At 47.5% G+C, this 16,713-nt stretch overlaps 3 protein-coding genes across 3 annotated transcripts; all 3 read right to left on the bottom strand.

Annotated features, from left to right (window-relative positions):
• Positions 1-5,592: 5,592 nt before the first annotated feature.
• On the bottom strand, positions 5,593-8,906 carry LOC126910974 (cell surface glycoprotein 1-like). The gene is made up of 2 exons (XM_050695658.1): positions 8,812-8,906; positions 5,593-7,786 (listed from the first exon to the last, which is right to left on the bottom strand). Exons 1-2 carry the CDS (start codon positions 8,904-8,906, stop codon positions 5,593-5,595), a joined length of 2,289 nt encoding a protein of 762 aa, XP_050551615.1.
• A 181-nt stretch (positions 8,907-9,087) lies between these two features.
• Positions 9,088-11,785, bottom strand: LOC118273291 (uncharacterized). The gene is made up of 3 exons (XM_035590189.2): positions 11,614-11,785; positions 11,406-11,488; positions 9,088-11,199 (listed from the first exon to the last, which is right to left on the bottom strand). Exons 1-3 carry the CDS (start codon positions 11,717-11,719, stop codon positions 9,397-9,399), a joined length of 1,992 nt encoding a protein of 663 aa, XP_035446082.2. The 5' UTR covers positions 11,720-11,785; the 3' UTR covers positions 9,088-9,396.
• A 421-nt stretch (positions 11,786-12,206) lies between these two features.
• LOC118273712 (mucin-5AC) lies at positions 12,207-16,713 on the bottom strand. The gene is made up of 3 exons (XM_035590811.2): positions 15,929-16,713; positions 14,181-14,260; positions 12,207-14,111 (listed from the first exon to the last, which is right to left on the bottom strand). Exons 1-3 carry the CDS (start codon positions 16,134-16,136, stop codon positions 13,218-13,220), a joined length of 1,182 nt encoding a protein of 393 aa, XP_035446704.2. The 5' UTR covers positions 16,137-16,713; the 3' UTR covers positions 12,207-13,217.

The following is a 16,713-nucleotide window of genomic DNA, read 5'->3' as shown; positions in this document are numbered from 1 at the left end:
CAACTTGTGACTTGGTTAACTCTCAAAATAGCTGCCGTTTGTCGTTCACTACTTGTCAGCCGCGGCTTGTTGCGATGTTGGGTACTGTAACAAAGTTCTTATAAACAATAACGTGGCCATCATTTAGTCTGTAGTACGATTGTCTCCTACATCGGCATGTTGTTTAGCGTGTTCCAGTGACTGCTGCTGCAGTACCACAAACAACTGCATCATGTACCTGCATGCAGCTGCACACTGCAACACACGGCGTTATGTATTATCCCACCAACTTTATACTCGATTGATTTTCTTTTGCGGCTCTTCAGATTGTCGCTTTAGTGTGGAGTCTGTGTAGGTACAGTCGTTCTTATTAATGGGCCGATTAAAATGTTCATTGTGGTGTAATATAGGGGCGCGGGGGCACCAAGCAAGGGGACGGGGACGGGCAGGAAAGATTGGAAAAACGCGGGTAATCAAAGAATTAATTGATTCGCGGCCGGCGGCCGGGACCTTTGTTCCTCTTCCTTGTGGAAATTATTTTAAAAAGAGATTACGTTTGTTCCTGACGAGTTTTTAGACATACATTGTTTACACAGGAACAGCGAGTAAAGTTCCCTAAGCAAAGGAGGATCCTCCGACCAGGCGAGGTGATCATGCCTGGCGGGCTTTCTGCCCAACTGTTGTTCGTTGGGATTTTCTATCCGTGTTAATTCGCATGTAAACTTCATATGTGCGATGCAGGATATTTGTGACGTCATCCATTGATTTGCTCGTCGATAGTCTATGTGCGACTTCTGTCATCTGTCATCTGTCACTTGTCAGTGTCGCCACATCACTCCCCCCCAAGACCGGAGGTCGATCCTGTTGAGACGGCTGTCGATGCTTGAGATGAGCGGTGCCAGAGCCAGTGTAGAATGTCCCTAGTTCCAGTGAGTCGGAACTGTGCCGCTGAATGCCCAGTGAGTCGGGTGAGCGGTGCAGGGTGATACTCCAGTGAGTCGGAGTAGTGAAGCTCGCAGTGTCCCACGGTGAGTCGGGGAATAGATGCTGCGAGGGTAGGTGCGTAGTGGCTGGCGTCTGCATTGACGGGAGGAAGACGTCCTCAGACCGTGTGCAGAGTGCTGTGCCTAGACGCTGATGAGGCCGTAGGGAAGAACCAGGCTGCATATCTTCGATGTAGCGTGTGGTGGTCCCTGTTGAGGCCGAGGATGCTGGTTGGCTGCGACTTGATTACCGCTCAGCGGAGAAGTGATGGGTGAGGGAGATGGCGATAAGGATGACGGTGCTGATCTGCTCCGTGAAGGTTGGTTTCAATCACGTCGGGGTCACCACTTTAGGGAACAGAGTGTAAAGTTCCCTAAGAAAAGGAGGATCCTCCGACCAGGCGAGGTGATCGTGCCTGGCGGGCTTTCTGCCCAACTGTTGTTCGTTGGGATTTTCAATCCGTGTTAATTCGCATGTAAACTTCATATGTGCGATGCAGGATATTTGTGACGTCATCCATTGATTTGCTCGTCGATAGTCTATGTGCGACTTCTGTCATCTGTCATCTGTCACTTGTCAGTGTCGCCACAATTGTTTTACAACTGTTCTGGAAGACATCGCTGCAGTTTATAGGAGCAAACCTTACACCTTGTTTGTTTTTAGGGTTCCGTAGCCAAATGGCAAAAAATAGAACCCTTATAGATTCGTCATGTCTGTCTGTCCGTCCGTCCGTCCGTCCGTCCTTCCGTCTGTCCGTATGTCACAGCCATTTATTTCCGAAACTGTTGGGCCTACATAGTTGAAACTTTGTAAGATGGTGTATTTCGGTAACCGCTATTAGAATTTTGAATAAAAATTAATAAATTTAAAAATTAAAGCACTCCATACATGGAACTGATTCAAAAAAAAATTTTTTTCAGCTTACATATCCGTGATGGATATCTATGGATAGGACTTTAAAAAAGACAGTAAGGTTCCTAAAACCACTTTTCGTCAAAATCAATCGTTTGAAAGTTAGACGCTTCCAAAGTGGAAGAATGTGTCACCCCCCCTCTAACTTTTAAAATAAGAGAGTGAGAAAACTGAAAAAAATATACGCGGTAGATTTCAATGGAAACTAACAACGAAAATTGGTTTGAACGAGATATCATTATTAGTTTTTAAGAAATAAAACATTTTTAAAAACCGCAAATATAACTTTGTCGTTCATACAAACACTATGTAAAACCAAGTCATTTTACAACTTTTATATTATGTTATCTACTTTCTGTTACGGAACCCTTCATGAGCGAGTCCGACTCGCACTTGGCCGGTTTTTTTAAACGTCGCCCCTCATTTGTATTTTCTCCTGTATCGAGGGTGCGTTTAAAAACATACAATTTTACATACACATTACATCCAGACCCGAAACAATAATTTGTGGGTCATACGAAGAGTTGCTCCGTGCGGGAATTGAACCCGCTCCACATTGCGCGGACGGTTGCCTAGCCACTGCACCAACCGTGCAGTCTACATACCCGCTACCGCGCTAGTCGCCTGGTGTCACGCACTGCGTAATATAATGATGACTTCAACATCGGAATTATAATTAAACTTTGCAGCGTTCAGACAGCAGCAGTCGGTGCGGGCGCGGGGCGGCGGCGCTCCCGGCAGTAAGCGAGCGAAGCATTTGGCGTCGCGAATAATTCACTCGCCGAGCTGGCAGCGTTAAGTGCCTCCCAGCTCGGGTCTAAGCTTTGTTTTCACACTTTTCTTTACATCTCCAATCGTATGATATCCGAATTGTACTTAGTGCCAACAGAAACAAGGTCGATTTTGACTTGTGCGATGGGATGTTTTAGCTCGTTTACGAGCGTCAAGGGAATTTCTCTCGAGTATCGTCTATATCTGGCCGGGTATAATCCGCTGTATTCACGTGAAAAATCTCTATTGCATTGTAATCGCACAGATGCGCTTCCAATGATTTTCCGCGCCCACGCCTGCTGTACGGTACTTGCATGTAAAATACGTTTTATACAGGTTTTACTGGTTCCTCTATTTTTCATCACATTGCTGCATTTTTCTGAGTAACTTTTTGAAAGTTTTATGAGTGAGATCAAATTAAGTATAACATCCTCAGGACAACCCTAACCTAAGTTATTGTTAACATTCCTTTTATAAGTACTTATGGGTTCTGCCTTCCTCTACTCTCCCCTTACGTGTAATAGCTATCTAGCCTGCTACCTCAGCAGGGCAGATACTTATACTCCGCCACGCACCACTTGTATAAAATAAAAGTGATGCTCCCCAATGATTGCATTTAATACTTATTTTAGAAAACCGCGCCTTCACCGCCATATTGTCTGATTCAAACATGATGGTATCAAAATATGACTTTTGGTACCTTGAAGACACAAAAAAAATATTATGCAGTTATAGGACCATCAAGTTTTTAAAGGGTTACATTTAAATAAAGACGTGTCGTCGGAGGGTTCATCCTCTCAGCAAGAGGCCGAGCTGCACTCACAGCGGCACCTCTACCTGCGTGCGCCATGGAGTGACTCGACATGGCGGACTACTACTAAAAACCTACCTGTACTACAAACCATTCGTTTCAATTGCTTTTAGACCTAATTATTATTTGAAGTGCAGTGAAACATTTAGTTTACCACAATAAAGCAATGAAAATCAATTTGGCGATATGTTCCGCCTTATTTACATAGCTATATAATGTACATGTATGGTAAGAGGCTGATACCTACAATATCCGACAGGTCGCGCGGCGGTGCTAACATTCAACTAATTACCGCGAACATGAACACAAGTGGTAGTCTTTGAAACTCGATAACATTGACACAGCGACACGACACCAGCTGCAGCTGCTCGTGTGACGAGTGACCGGCCCCCTGTGTGTGTGGGGGGAGGGGGGGCAGGTAGGATATGCGATAGATTTGTATCCAGTAAATATATATTGCTAGAACCCGCACAGATGGCTGTATATCACAACGACAGGGCTCACTCTACTCAGCATCTCTACAGTGTCGCCAAGTGTGTCGCTAACAGCTGACGATAAGAAAAACTCATCTGTTTCCTGTCTGTTTGTTTGTGTGGCGCTCTCGTAATTCCTTTATTTACTTAGGACGACGTCGAGACGCCGAGCGACGAGGACGGCGGGCCGGGCGCGTGGTAATGAACCTTTTCGTTGCAAACAAATATTGAATAACGTTAATTAGCCGAGCTAATCGCACCCGCGCACGCCGCCGCCGCCGCCGCCGCCCGCACTGTCGCGGCGCGGCGCGTGTTTATTTACAACACAATTAAGGTCAAACACCTTAACGAGCACGGCTACGTCTCTGCTCCGGCACGGCGTTGTTTCCAATGTGACTACCGCTAGCTACCAGCGTGCTTACGGCGCGTCGCCCTTGAGGTGCAAGCTCGCAGTCGACGAGTGAATAGGCTGCTAATGGGCAGGCGTACTCCCGCGTAGGCAGCATCATCACTTACACCAGGAGAACAGCGACCAAACGCTGAGCTATTACTTTATAAAATAGTAAATTCTAATTTCCGTAGATTGGTCTTGTGTACCAGTCGCTTGTTAAACTCATAAATGACTCCCGCCCCAGCAGTTGTAGGACCGGGCACCACACAACTTGTGGGACATGAAACCATTAAATGCACTAAACAATCGAGTCTACATAATTATCCGGCAGGTCGCGCGGTCGCTTTGTGTCCTCGTAATGGGCGCTGCAGGCCTCGCCACGGCCGCCCGCAGCCAGCCACTCAGGAAGAACCTCGTTAATCTGCTCCTCGGGCCATCGCGCGCCAAAGGAGATGGCTAAATGACTGACCCAGGCATAATAACAAGAATACGAATTTTACGCTAACCCGTATCATTTAAATATTCACTTATGAATTATTTTGTGTTTAACTAATTCTTATAACTTGGTGAACAAAAATTAACAAAAAATAAGTTTCATAATTGATTTTTTTCTGTTGTGGTTTGACATGACAACACGGAAGTAGGTACTGCAAGCTATTATTAGGACATTAGTTTCCCCGAAAATCAAATCGAAATAATTAAACGAACATCAATTTTTAATAACGGTAATATAATGACTTTTTTCTGAAACCAAATAATTGTAAATGTTTTGATCGACACAAAATATATATTTTGTATAAGATTGCACAATCTTATTATATATTTTGTCTGTCCTTGGTTACTTTGTGTTCATTATCTAGTATAAGCAGAATTGTTTACCTATCTACCTCATAATTATATGAATAACTTTCGGCTCAGGTACATCAAAACGCCTTGGTAAAAGTTCACAGCAATGTTATGTAGTTTGAAGTTTTTGTAACGTTGTTTGACGTAGGAACGCTACTTTATTTTCAGGATTGCGCAGATATGCCAAGTTTCTGGACCTTCTTAATTACAAAATATCAATTTTTAATTATGCGGCTTTATTTATTGCTAGGTACCATATTTATACAATATTTATTTGTACGGGTTACGACGTCCATACTTTGGTTTAGCCATGTCCTTTCCTTTGATGAATGAAGTCATTAACTTCGTTCTCTTTTAATTATTATGCCAAAAATTAAAAAACTGCTGCCCAGACTGCAGCTGAGCTCGCTGGCAGTGTGTGAGAACTAAGTACAGAGCGGTGGCCACCTTGCAGCATGTTCAGTGCATACGAAACTATACGACAGTCTTGTACAATGATAGTTTTTCTTTTCACTGAGAGTGCAAGCAAAGTGATACGTTCTCAAAGACAACTTTTTGAAAGTGGTTGTGTGGTGGTACTTGGTAGCAAGCAGGTCGGCTGGGGGCGGGGTGTTGTGTGGTGGTGCTTGGTAGCAAGCAGGTCGGCTGGGGGCGGGGTGTTGTGTGGTGGTACTTGGTAGCAAGCAGGTCGGCTGGGGGCGGGGTGTTGTGTGGTGGTACTTGGTAGCAAGCAGGTCGGCTGGGGGCGGGGTGTTGTGTGGTGGTACTTGGTAGCAAGCAGGTCGGCTGGGGGCGGGGTGTTGTGTGGTGGTACTTGGTAGCAAGCAGGTCGGCTGGGGGCGGGGTGTTGTGTGGTGGTACTTGGTAGCAAGCAGGTCGGCTGGGGGCGGGGTGTTGTGTGGTGGTACTTGGTAGCAAGCAGGTCGGCTGGGGGCGGGGTGTTGTGTGGTGGTACTTGGTAGCAAGCAGGTCGGCTGGGGGCGGGGTGTTGTGTGGTGGTGCTTGGTAGCAAGCAGGTCGGCTGGGGGCGGGGTGTTGTGTGGTGGTACTTGGTAGCAAGCAGGTCGGCTGGGGGCGGGGTGTTGTGTGGTGGTACTTGGTAGCAAGCAGGTCGGCTGGGGGCGGGGTGTTGTGTGGTGGTACTTGGTAGCAAGCAGGTCGGCTGGGGGCGGGGTGTTGTGTGGTGGTGCTTGGTAGCAAGCAGGTCGGCTGGGGGCGGGGTGTTGTGTGGTGGTACTTGGTAGCAAGCAGGTCGGCTGGGGGCGGGGTGTTGTGTGGTGGTACTTGGTAGCAAGCAGGTCGGCTGGGGGCGGGGTGTTGTGTGGTGGTACTTGGTAGCAAGCAGGTCGGCTGGGGGCGGGGTGTTGTGTGGTGGTACTTGGTAGCAAGCAGGTCGGCTGGGGGCGGGGTGTTGTGTGGTGGTACTTGGTAGCAAGCAGGTCGGCTGGGGGCGGGGTGTTGTGTGGTGGTACTTGGTAGCAAGCAGGTCGGCTGGGGGCGGGGTGTTGTGTGGTGGTACTTGGTAGCAAGCAGGTCGGCTGGGGGCGGGGTGTTGTGTGGTGGTACTTGGTAGCAAGCAGGTCGGCTGGGGGCGGGGTGTTGTGTGGTGGTACTTGGTAGCAAGCAGGTCGGCTGGGGGCGGGGTGTTGTGTGGTGGTACTTGGTAGCAAGCAGGTCGGCTGGGGGCGGGGTGTTGTGTGGTGGTACTTGGTAGCAAGCAGGTCGGCTGGGGGCGGGGTGTTGTGTGGTGGTACTTGGTAGCAAGCAGGTCGGATGGGGGCGGGGTGTTGTGTGGTGGTGCTTGGTAGCAAGCAGGTCGGCTGGGGGCGGGGTGTTGTGTGGTGGTACTTGGTAGCAAGCAGGTCGGCTGGGGGCGGGGTGTTGTGTGGTGGTACTTGGTAGCAAGCAGGTCGGCTGGGGGCGGGGTGTTGTGTGGTGGTACTTGGTAGCAAGCAGGTCGGCTGGGGGCGGGGTGTTGTGTGGTGGTACTTGGTAGCAAGCAGGTCGGCTGGGGGCGGGGTGTTGTGTGGTGGTACTTGGTAGCAAGCAGGTCGGCTGGGGGCGGGGTGTTGTGTGGTGGTACTTGGTAGCAAGCAGGTCGGCTGGGGGCGGGGTGTTGTGTGGTGGTGCTTGGTAGCAAGCAGGTCGGCTGGGGGCGGGGTGTTGTGTGGTGGTACTTGGTAGCAAGCAGGTCGGCTGGGGGCGGGGTGTTGTGTGGTGGTACTTGGTAGCAAGCAGGTCGGCTGGGGGCGGGGTGTTGTGTGGTGGTACTTGGTAGCAAGCAGGTCGGCTGGGGGCGGGGTGTTGTGTGGTGGTGCTTGGTAGCAAGCAGGTCGGCTGGGGGCGGGGTGTTGTGTGGTGGTACTTGGTAGCAAGCAGGTCGGCTGGGGGCGGGGTGTTGTGTGGTGGTACTTGGTAGCAAGCAGGTCGGCTGGGGGCGGGGTGTTGTGTGGTGGTACTTGGTAGCAAGCAGGTCGGCTGGGGGCGGGGTGTTGTGTGGTGGTACTTGGTAGCAAGCAGGTCGGCTGGGGGCGGGGTGTTGTGTGGTGGTACTTGGTAGCAAGCAGGTCGGCTGGGGGCGGGGTGTTGTGTGGTGGTACTTGGTAGCAAGCAGGTCGGCTGGGGGCGGGGTGTTGTGTGGCGAGGAGTAATACAAATAGATATAAAGTAGAGTAATTTGTTTAGTGTGTCTGTTTGTATCCTTCGCTAATCTAAAGCATGCATCACGGTAATAGTTACTTTGTTTAAAAAAAAAATTGCGATATTTTGGCCTTGCCAGGCAAACTGTGTTGTAAGTACTATCCTTTTAGGAACTTAATATCATTCTACAGTACGTTATAACGTAAACTTCTCACCTTCACGTTAAATACGTAGGTCCGATAAGAATTGATTATTATAGAAGAATTATTTTACCGTGCATTCCAATACAAGTTAAATATTGTACCCATGATCCGTGCATCCCTGCATAGGTCACACAACTGAGGGTTACACTTTATCATGAATACATACTGTACTAAGTATATTATTCATTAAGTTATTTCTTCTTCACACAAATAACAGTGAATGGCGGACTTAATGCCTTAGGGCATTCTATAAACGTCAACCATAGAGTATGTAGGATAAATATGTGCGGTGTGAGCGACTGACTGTAAAGGTGTTGGCGCGATTACTGTCAGACTATAATTGCTCTGTCGCTGGCGCTCGCTCGCGACATCACTCGGCGTGTGACGCAGTGACGCGAACCTGACTCGCGACACGGGCAGAATGCAACGCGCGACACAAAACTATTTGCTTCCGCGCCGTGCTCATTATAGCAAGAAAACGTCGTCTTTTGTGCTTGTATTTATTTCTGTTTCTCAACAATAGCGCATTGTGACGCTGCGGACGCAATCAGCCGAGCCCCGTCCTGCCGTGTAGCCCCCCTCCCCCCCTCTGCGTCCTACTGCCATCGCCAGCATTTGACTAGGTTTTGTCATCTTCATTATTGAAATTTTATCGTGTCACATACGACAGGTATCGTTAAGCACAGTCGTAGCATTCAGCTTCCTCGGTTTGTCACTGCCTCACTAGTGACCACGGCAGGGGGTCAGCTCTTTGGGCTCTCTGTTATTGCCTATCACCTACCGCCTGACACTGTTGCTTACCAAACGCGGGAGTATCGGGAGTTGCAGTGTACCCTGCATGGGCTGAGCACCGCCGAGTCCTCAGGAACGTGGTTGGCGACGGCGACCTCTCGCATCCGTGGTGGTCTGGCATTCCTTCAGGCCATGGTGCGGAGCAAGGGGGATTGGGATGCCGTCTCCTTTTTCAGCGAAGCAGTCATGCTAGCTAAGGAGGAGGCGAAGCGCGTGATTTATTAACAGACTTTATTAACTATTTCGTAATATTAATGTGGTTCGCACATTCAAAATCAAAATTATGATAATGATCGCGTAACAAAAATACAGCAAAATTGAAAACCTTCTTCTTGTTAGGATTCTGGTAAAAATAATGAAATTGTTTTGAAAACATTTTATTGGCCCAACAAACTGATGACGCTTACACTGACCTTATATATTAAAATTAAACCCTTGTACTCACATTAAGCCCTTTCGAGGCCGGATAACATGTGTCAAGTCGCGGTAAGTTGGGTGTGATAGCAACGGTGGTGACAAGAAGTTCCTAGACCATACATGATGAGTCGCGGGCGTTACTACGGGCCGTGGATGACAGAGGTCGTCAAGCAGTGTCTACACCCTGTGCCGGGAGCACAGGTGATACTGCGCTTCACTAGTTTTCACGGGAAGACATTTCAGGCACCATGACAGCCGCTCCACTACAAGGGATGGTTGTGACGCTGGTAACGGAAAACGATTCAACAATTTAGATGAAGACAAATCAGAAAATTCTATTCTATAAACCGATGGAAATCGTAACAGTTGAGGTAGGTTTGGCAACTTCCATCGCGCGATGTACAGACTTGGCCATAGATATGATCCCCGTGAATCAACATTCACAATGGAATCTGGCAGCCATCGGACACCGTCACCTGCATGACATTGTGGGCATAGCTCTGACAACCACGTGTCGCCATCTACAACGAAGTGAGTAGATCCACAACAGGAACATGTACCGCATAGATTATTTTTGTCTTGCAATAACAATGGTGTACGGCGTATCTGTGGTTGTATCGTATGAGTATATTGCCATTGTTTTAACAGAGCTGGATGTGGTTCATGTGTCGATGGTATATTTTCCAGTTGGTTATAGGATACGTGTTTGATTGGCATAAGCGAGGGATGTTCATATATCACTGTAGCAGAATCTTTGCTCCAAATATTTGACTGAGTCCACTTCGGCCGCCTCATGCTACGATAATGTATAAAAGGTGCAGTTTTAGGGAATTTGGTACTCGGGCGAAGGTCAGAACAATATAAAGAGACAACGTCACCATAAGTTGATCCAGGGTGACCATCCTGCGAAACATAACCTCTTGGGTGCTTGTTACGATGTCTTGGCATAAATTGTCGTGTGTCCCAATGAAAATTTGATCGTCGATTTAACCATGGTGAAGGTACAGGTCTCATTGGTTGTTGCAGCCACGCTGGTGTTTGATGGACATTCCATTGACCTAGTGGCAATCTAGGTAAGCGTGGAATTGTTTCGGGAGGAGAAAACGTTTTTTTTTTAAGCCAAGCTGGCGAACCATTAATAAATGAAGGGTGTTTTATCCTATGTTTCAAAGGTGGTTCTAAAATTGAAAACGGAGCAGTGTTGGCCTGCCCCAGTGATGGTGGTCCGTGGGGCTTCCGTACATCCTGGAGCCCTGGTGACTGGCTCAATGGAAGACGTGGTAATTTTAATTGATCATTTAAAGAAAATCGAGACTCAACATGCTGAACTGATAATGGTTCTGTAGATGTTGAAATCATTGACTTGTATTCTCTTTCAGATGGCGGTGCGGTCGAAGCAGGCGACGGGGTCGACGCAGGCGGCGGGGTCGATGCAGGCGACGGGGTCGATGCAGGCGGCGGGGTCGATGCAGGCGACGGGGTCGATGCAGGCGGCGGGGTCGACGCAGGCGGCGGGGTCGATGCAGGCGACGGGGTCGATGCAGGCGGCGGGGTCGACGCAGGCGGCGGGGTCGATGCAGGCGACGGGGTCGATGCAGGCGGCGGGGTCGATGCAGGCGACGGGGTCGATGCAGGCGGCGGGGTCGATGCAGGCGACGGGGTCGATGCAGGCGGCGGGGTCGATGCAGGCGACGGGGTCGATGCAGGCGGCGGGGTCGATGCAGGCTGCATCGGCGTAGTCGTTGTTTCAAAACTGCCTCCTTCCTCTTCAGTTGACAATGGCTGTCCTGGCTGCAGAGACTCGCCTGCTGCTACTTTAGGGCCTGCGGCACAGAAGACCGTCGTGTGCACGGAGGCCGCACTACCCAAGTGCCCCTCGCGCACCACCACGCCGCGCGCCTCCCTCAGGTACACCCTCGGCGCCTGGTCCGAGTCACAAGCCGACACTGTCATGCCGACTGTTTCGGCATCGCTACAAGCCTGTCGAACACATCGACACTTGTTGCAGTTTCATCATCTAATAATTAATATAGCAATAAATAAAAATACAAGATAACTTTCAAAATGTCGCGGAAACACCGATACCTTTTATAATTAACATAATTAGTCAAAATGTATCGAGTTACTTTACTAATGAAGTCCCAGAATATTCTACAATTTGGCTATAGGTGAAGGGCTCAACTTACGCCAGTGTCGGTGACCTCCCGGAAGAGCTCGCCGGCCGCCATGCGCTGCTCGCCCAGCTTGTACTCATTCTCCGATGTCTCTCCTAGGTATTCAAAGTTAACATTGCATTCACAACAACGTTTACAATACACCTAGTAGCCTTTATATACGAAGGTACGTATCCTGTTTTACTTTATTTATAATTAGGTACTTGTACACAACCCTCACCGAACTGCTTGGTGTCACAGTGCTCCTGCGCGCGCGCGGCCTCGAGGAGCGCGGCGCCTACACAAGCCAGCAGCAGTAGCGTGTGCGCGGGCGCAGGCGGCTCCATGCTAGTCCCCGCCGCGGTGCGCGCGCGCTATTTAGCGCTCAGTACTAATTGCCTTCACATGTCACTACGAACCACAATTAATTTACTCAATCATGTTTTGAAAATTAGTTCGTAGTCGAGTCGTCGTGTGGTAATGACCACCTGTAAAGATTTCGCGTGACTAATTGAGGAACATTACCAAGAACATTGTTTACTATGTTTCCCAAACATTCCGCCAAGCGTGGTAAGGTGTTCATCTGTTCAGAGCGTGGCGCCGCACCATCGCCAATACACCAGCGGTAAATCTGTGCACTTCGAAAATAAAAACAAAAAATAGCTTGCATAATAAAATAATATCTAATTACCAATCAAAACCAAAGGTACCACATTATGTTACATTTGGCTACCTAACAAGACATCACTGAAGGGTTATTTATTATTAGGAAACTTTTCATTTTCAAATACGTACTTTTATTGAACTCCGAAGAGGGTAAGTAACTCCTATGTAATAAATCTTATGAGTAATTATGATTCTCGGTAGTACAAAACTAAAATTTCATTCAAATTATCTCTATTTTTATATATATGGTATAGGGGGGCAAACGAGGTGTTGACCAGCCTGGTCACCTAACACCCGCAACACTAGAGAAGCCACAGGTGCGTCGCCGGCCTTTAAAAAAGGAGTACTTACGCTATTTTTTGGAAGGTTTAAAGGTCGTACCACTCGTGTGGCAAATATGCATGCTGTTTCACCCAACATGATTGTGTGCGAGCGAGACATACTGATTAAACATTCTTCTTATATAATTAGTAGTATGAAGATATGTTTCTCGAAACCTTACCGACAAAGTAAATGAGAAGACCAAACGATATCATTTAATTGTAACTACGATGCCAAACAGTGGTGGCAAACATCCCCGAATTTGTAAGGGAACAAAGAATTAAATTAAATATTTAAAAAACCCCCGACACAACTTATTATTTTATTACTATTTACTTTTTAAAGGGGAATTACTTAAGTTGTTGTGTCAGGGTTTTTTTAATTTTATTATTTATTTCATACTTTTTATAGGTAGGGCAGGTTATCACTAAACATGTCTAAGAACACTCGCACATAAGTCATCTTTAATATAAAAAAAACTAGATTGAAATCACTGCATGCGTTCGGGAGTTATGATGCCACAGACAGACAGACACGTCAAACTTATAACACCCCTCTTTTTGCGTCAGGGGTTAAACAGAAGGACTACAGCCACCTCAAGTGCCACCACGACACCTAAACACGCTCTAGTGCGGTCTCTATTGAATATCTATATTATTATTTACCTTAGCTTACGGAACTATGTACTTCTAAATTCGTAATGATTTTACAAAATTTTTGCAGAAGCATCCCGTGGTCAACAAATCAAATTCTTTTCAAAATTGGTTAAAAGACTACACAAGTATTTTGATAAAACTGCAATATTACAAACAGCAGAGAATCGCACTGAATTTTAATATGAACATTTATTAAAAATACTTAATAGTGACTTAAAAACACGGTAGGCCTGTGACGCAGCCAGTACAATAGCCGCGGCCCAAGTAGTCTGGTGGAGCCGAGCACTGAGTACGGAGACATCACCGCGCCGTACAGCGCAGTGTCGTAGGGCGCGGGCCGCTCGGCGAGCCAGCGCGGCGCGCGCGGCGGCCGGGGCCCGTGCCGGTGGCGCCGCTTGTGGCGGGCCGGAGGATCTACTGCGAACCGCGGCGGGGTCTCCATGTACGATGGATATTCGGAGCTCTGGAACGACACTTCTTGGTCTGGCTTGTCTTTATGAGATAAAGGCTCTGCACCGACAGACTTCAGTACCCCATCCTTTTCCTTAACATCATGCTTCATTGGTGCTATTTTTATCGTAACTTTAAGTGTACGTGGTTTTTTAACCTTGGGTCGAATCTTTTTTTTTCGTGTAGTTGTGACCAGTTCTGTTGTAGACGTTGTTTCGAATTGCAGCGTGGTGGCCTCTGGCAGTGGTGGTGTCGCTGTGGTCGGTGCAGCCGTCGTCGGTGTCATCAACTCATTCGATGTTAAGTCGTAGTCCATGAAATAGTTAGGCGGGGTCTCGTTAGGGATCTCCTCATTTGAAATCAGTTCATCTGAAAACATCTCATAAGTAGACCTAGCGTCCGTGGTGGACGGAGGAGCAGGCGGTGTGGTCGGTGCGGGGGGGGCGGGTGCGGTGGTGGGGCTCTTGCTCGCCGCGGGCGGGATGCAGTGGACGGTAACGTTGACGGCTGCGAAGTCGGCGAGCTGGCCTGTGCGGTGCACCCGCGCCGTCAAAGCGTCGCTCATAGTGACTTCGGGCGCCGCGTCAGAATCGCATACAGTCATGTCGACGCCGGTCACCTCGGCATTCTCGCACGCCGGCGGCATCTGTAGCCAACAAGTAGGTTATACAACGCGGCCGTACTCTAGTATGTACAATGGTGGCACTCGACTCACGGGCACTACGATATTCCAGTCGGCCACCCCGGGCTTGAGCTGCGTCTCGATCAGTCGCTGCGCGGTCCCCGTCGGCGTGCCTGCGTCACACAAAGGCACATAGCGGCTATATAATAGTAATAGTGATAGTTTAGTGATATATAGTATATATACTACGTTTGTAATGGGACTGCCATAGTTGGTGTACATTAATGTAATCGTAGAAAGTTACTACTACTACCGTGGTTCGTATTTACTAAAGCTACGTGTATTATCATATCATCTAATTATTATCATAATGCAAGAGACTGCATTCAAGGCCATGCAAACGTGGTCACGTTCAATATTAGCACAACCATTTCCCACAAATCGATGGCAGTTCCCCTGGTATGGGTAACTTCTACTTTATAGAATCGAAAACAACTAATAAGTAAATACAAAATTTATGTTTTCACGGTTTGAAGCATTCATCCTTTATGCCTTCGACTCACGAGGGCAGCGGTTGCTTATGGTCAGCTTTTGTAGCCGATATTTATAATATGGCACTTTAGATTCAACAAGTTTGTACTTCAAAGTTGCTGATGAACAATCCTACGGAATTGTATCCATGCAAGTACTCTCCGTTAGCTAAGTGAGAACAACCTGGAATTATATGACAATATTCTCCGATCTCTGATCCGACAATATTCTCATAATCATCTTCATCATCAGCTGAGAGACGTCCACTACTGAACAAAGGCCTCCCCCTTAGTCCTCCACGTAGAACGACAAACCGCCATCTGTAATTATAATATTATAGGCAGACAATATTATAGGCTCTCTCCAGTCCGCGTTAGCCAAAGAGATCGGAGTGAGACCTTTGTCCAATACGACAACACCTCGATGCATACCTCCATTTTGAAAATATTTACGGAGACTGCACACTTCACTGTTGTGAGGGTTTTGACATTAAAGAAACCACATTTACGCGGAATTTGTAGCCTCATTACCGTTGAATAATGCCTGATGCATCCAATGATCAGTCTGCAATTTATGGACTTTTCTGTCCAGGGCGTCCAGTTCCGTTTGAGTCCACTTGAGTATGCCAAAAGAGTACATCAGTACTGGCATGACCCAACCTTTGTAAGCGCGCACTTTGTTACCACCTGATAAAAGGCTATTGAGAACTTTCTTCAGGCGGCCAAAGAAACGCTCCCGCAACGATTGCTTCATGACAGCTACATCAATGCCTAACGCTTCTAACATACCCAACCTGTACCCTAATCCTCAAGCAAAGTGCTTAGAGGATTCAGGGTTAAGTAAAACTACAATGGACTCAAACTATCACCCTGGAATATACCACGCTCTATCCTAATGGGCTCATCGTTGTAGTAGCAGTAAGAAATATATACATATAAGTATACATACACGTGTAATGCTAACCTATATAACCCGATGTGTTATTACATCTTGGATAATTGGATTCGAATTTCTCCATTGCCTCACACATGACATCGGGACGGCACGTACAGCTGTATCGACTTTGTACAGCTCCAGTACCCCCATGATGTATGTGGCACGGAGTTGTAGGCCTTCTTATATCCTATCCAGCATGTGGACAAATTTTGTGAGATTTACGAACCTGTTGCCAAATGGACAATGCAATGAGGAGAAGCTCCTTAGTACCACGGGACCTATTCCTACATCCATTTTGAGAGGTAGACATGATATTATTATCAGCAACTTATTGATATTATTAAAATAGTACTACTCTATAATTATAAGCATACCGAAACTGGCGGAGCCACAATTCGTTGGGAGTGTATCTCGCAGGTTGTGTCCAGCAGAGAGTGCGGCGGAGACGGCGGCAGCAGTCGCCAGCAGCAGCAGGCGCGCGCGGTGCAGCATGCTGCGCGGCCGAGTGACGGCGCCGCGCTGATTGCTTGCTGCGCGAACATCACTCGCCATTGTGTCCAGCGCGCGTGACCAATGCAACATTCTATTTTGTTACTAATGAGGGGCGCAGCACGAATGATACACCATTTCAAATGAAATAAATAAAACCATAAAATAAAACCAAATCGCTATTAGTCACGCGAGATATTCATGACATTTCTAAACTGGGTGCACTACAAATAATAAATATGTATTTTATTGAATTATTCCCCATGTCCTTTGGACGTGTCCTCTCATGGCCAATGCCCTGCCTGTCGATGTTTCCACCACGACGTAATCCATTTGTCTTATCGCCTTTAGCCTCCTAAACCCATACAAAGGGAGCTACGCATGCGTTGTTTTGCTAAAATAGATGTTAATTAAAACCGCGATATCTCACGGATGGTTAAGCCCCGTATTCATGGTAAACATTTGTTTAGCAACAGTTGCTAAACATTGTTGATGAGCGGCGAGAATGTTGCTAGCAACTATGTTTAAGCTCGTCAACATGATGCTGTCCACGCAGTGTTGCCAGCAACATGTTGACAGCAACTCCGCAACACGTTGATTCAACTTTGTTGCTAAACAAATGTTTACCATGAATACGGCGCTTAAGTTGTTAGAGTAGAAGTGATGATTT

Source organism: Spodoptera frugiperda, chromosome 1, assembly GCF_023101765.2.
Source record: "Spodoptera frugiperda isolate SF20-4 chromosome 1, AGI-APGP_CSIRO_Sfru_2.0, whole genome shotgun sequence".
In the NCBI taxonomy this organism is placed as follows: Eukaryota; Metazoa; Arthropoda; class Insecta; order Lepidoptera; family Noctuidae; genus Spodoptera; species Spodoptera frugiperda.
This window is presented reverse-complemented; position numbering and strand designations above follow the sequence as displayed.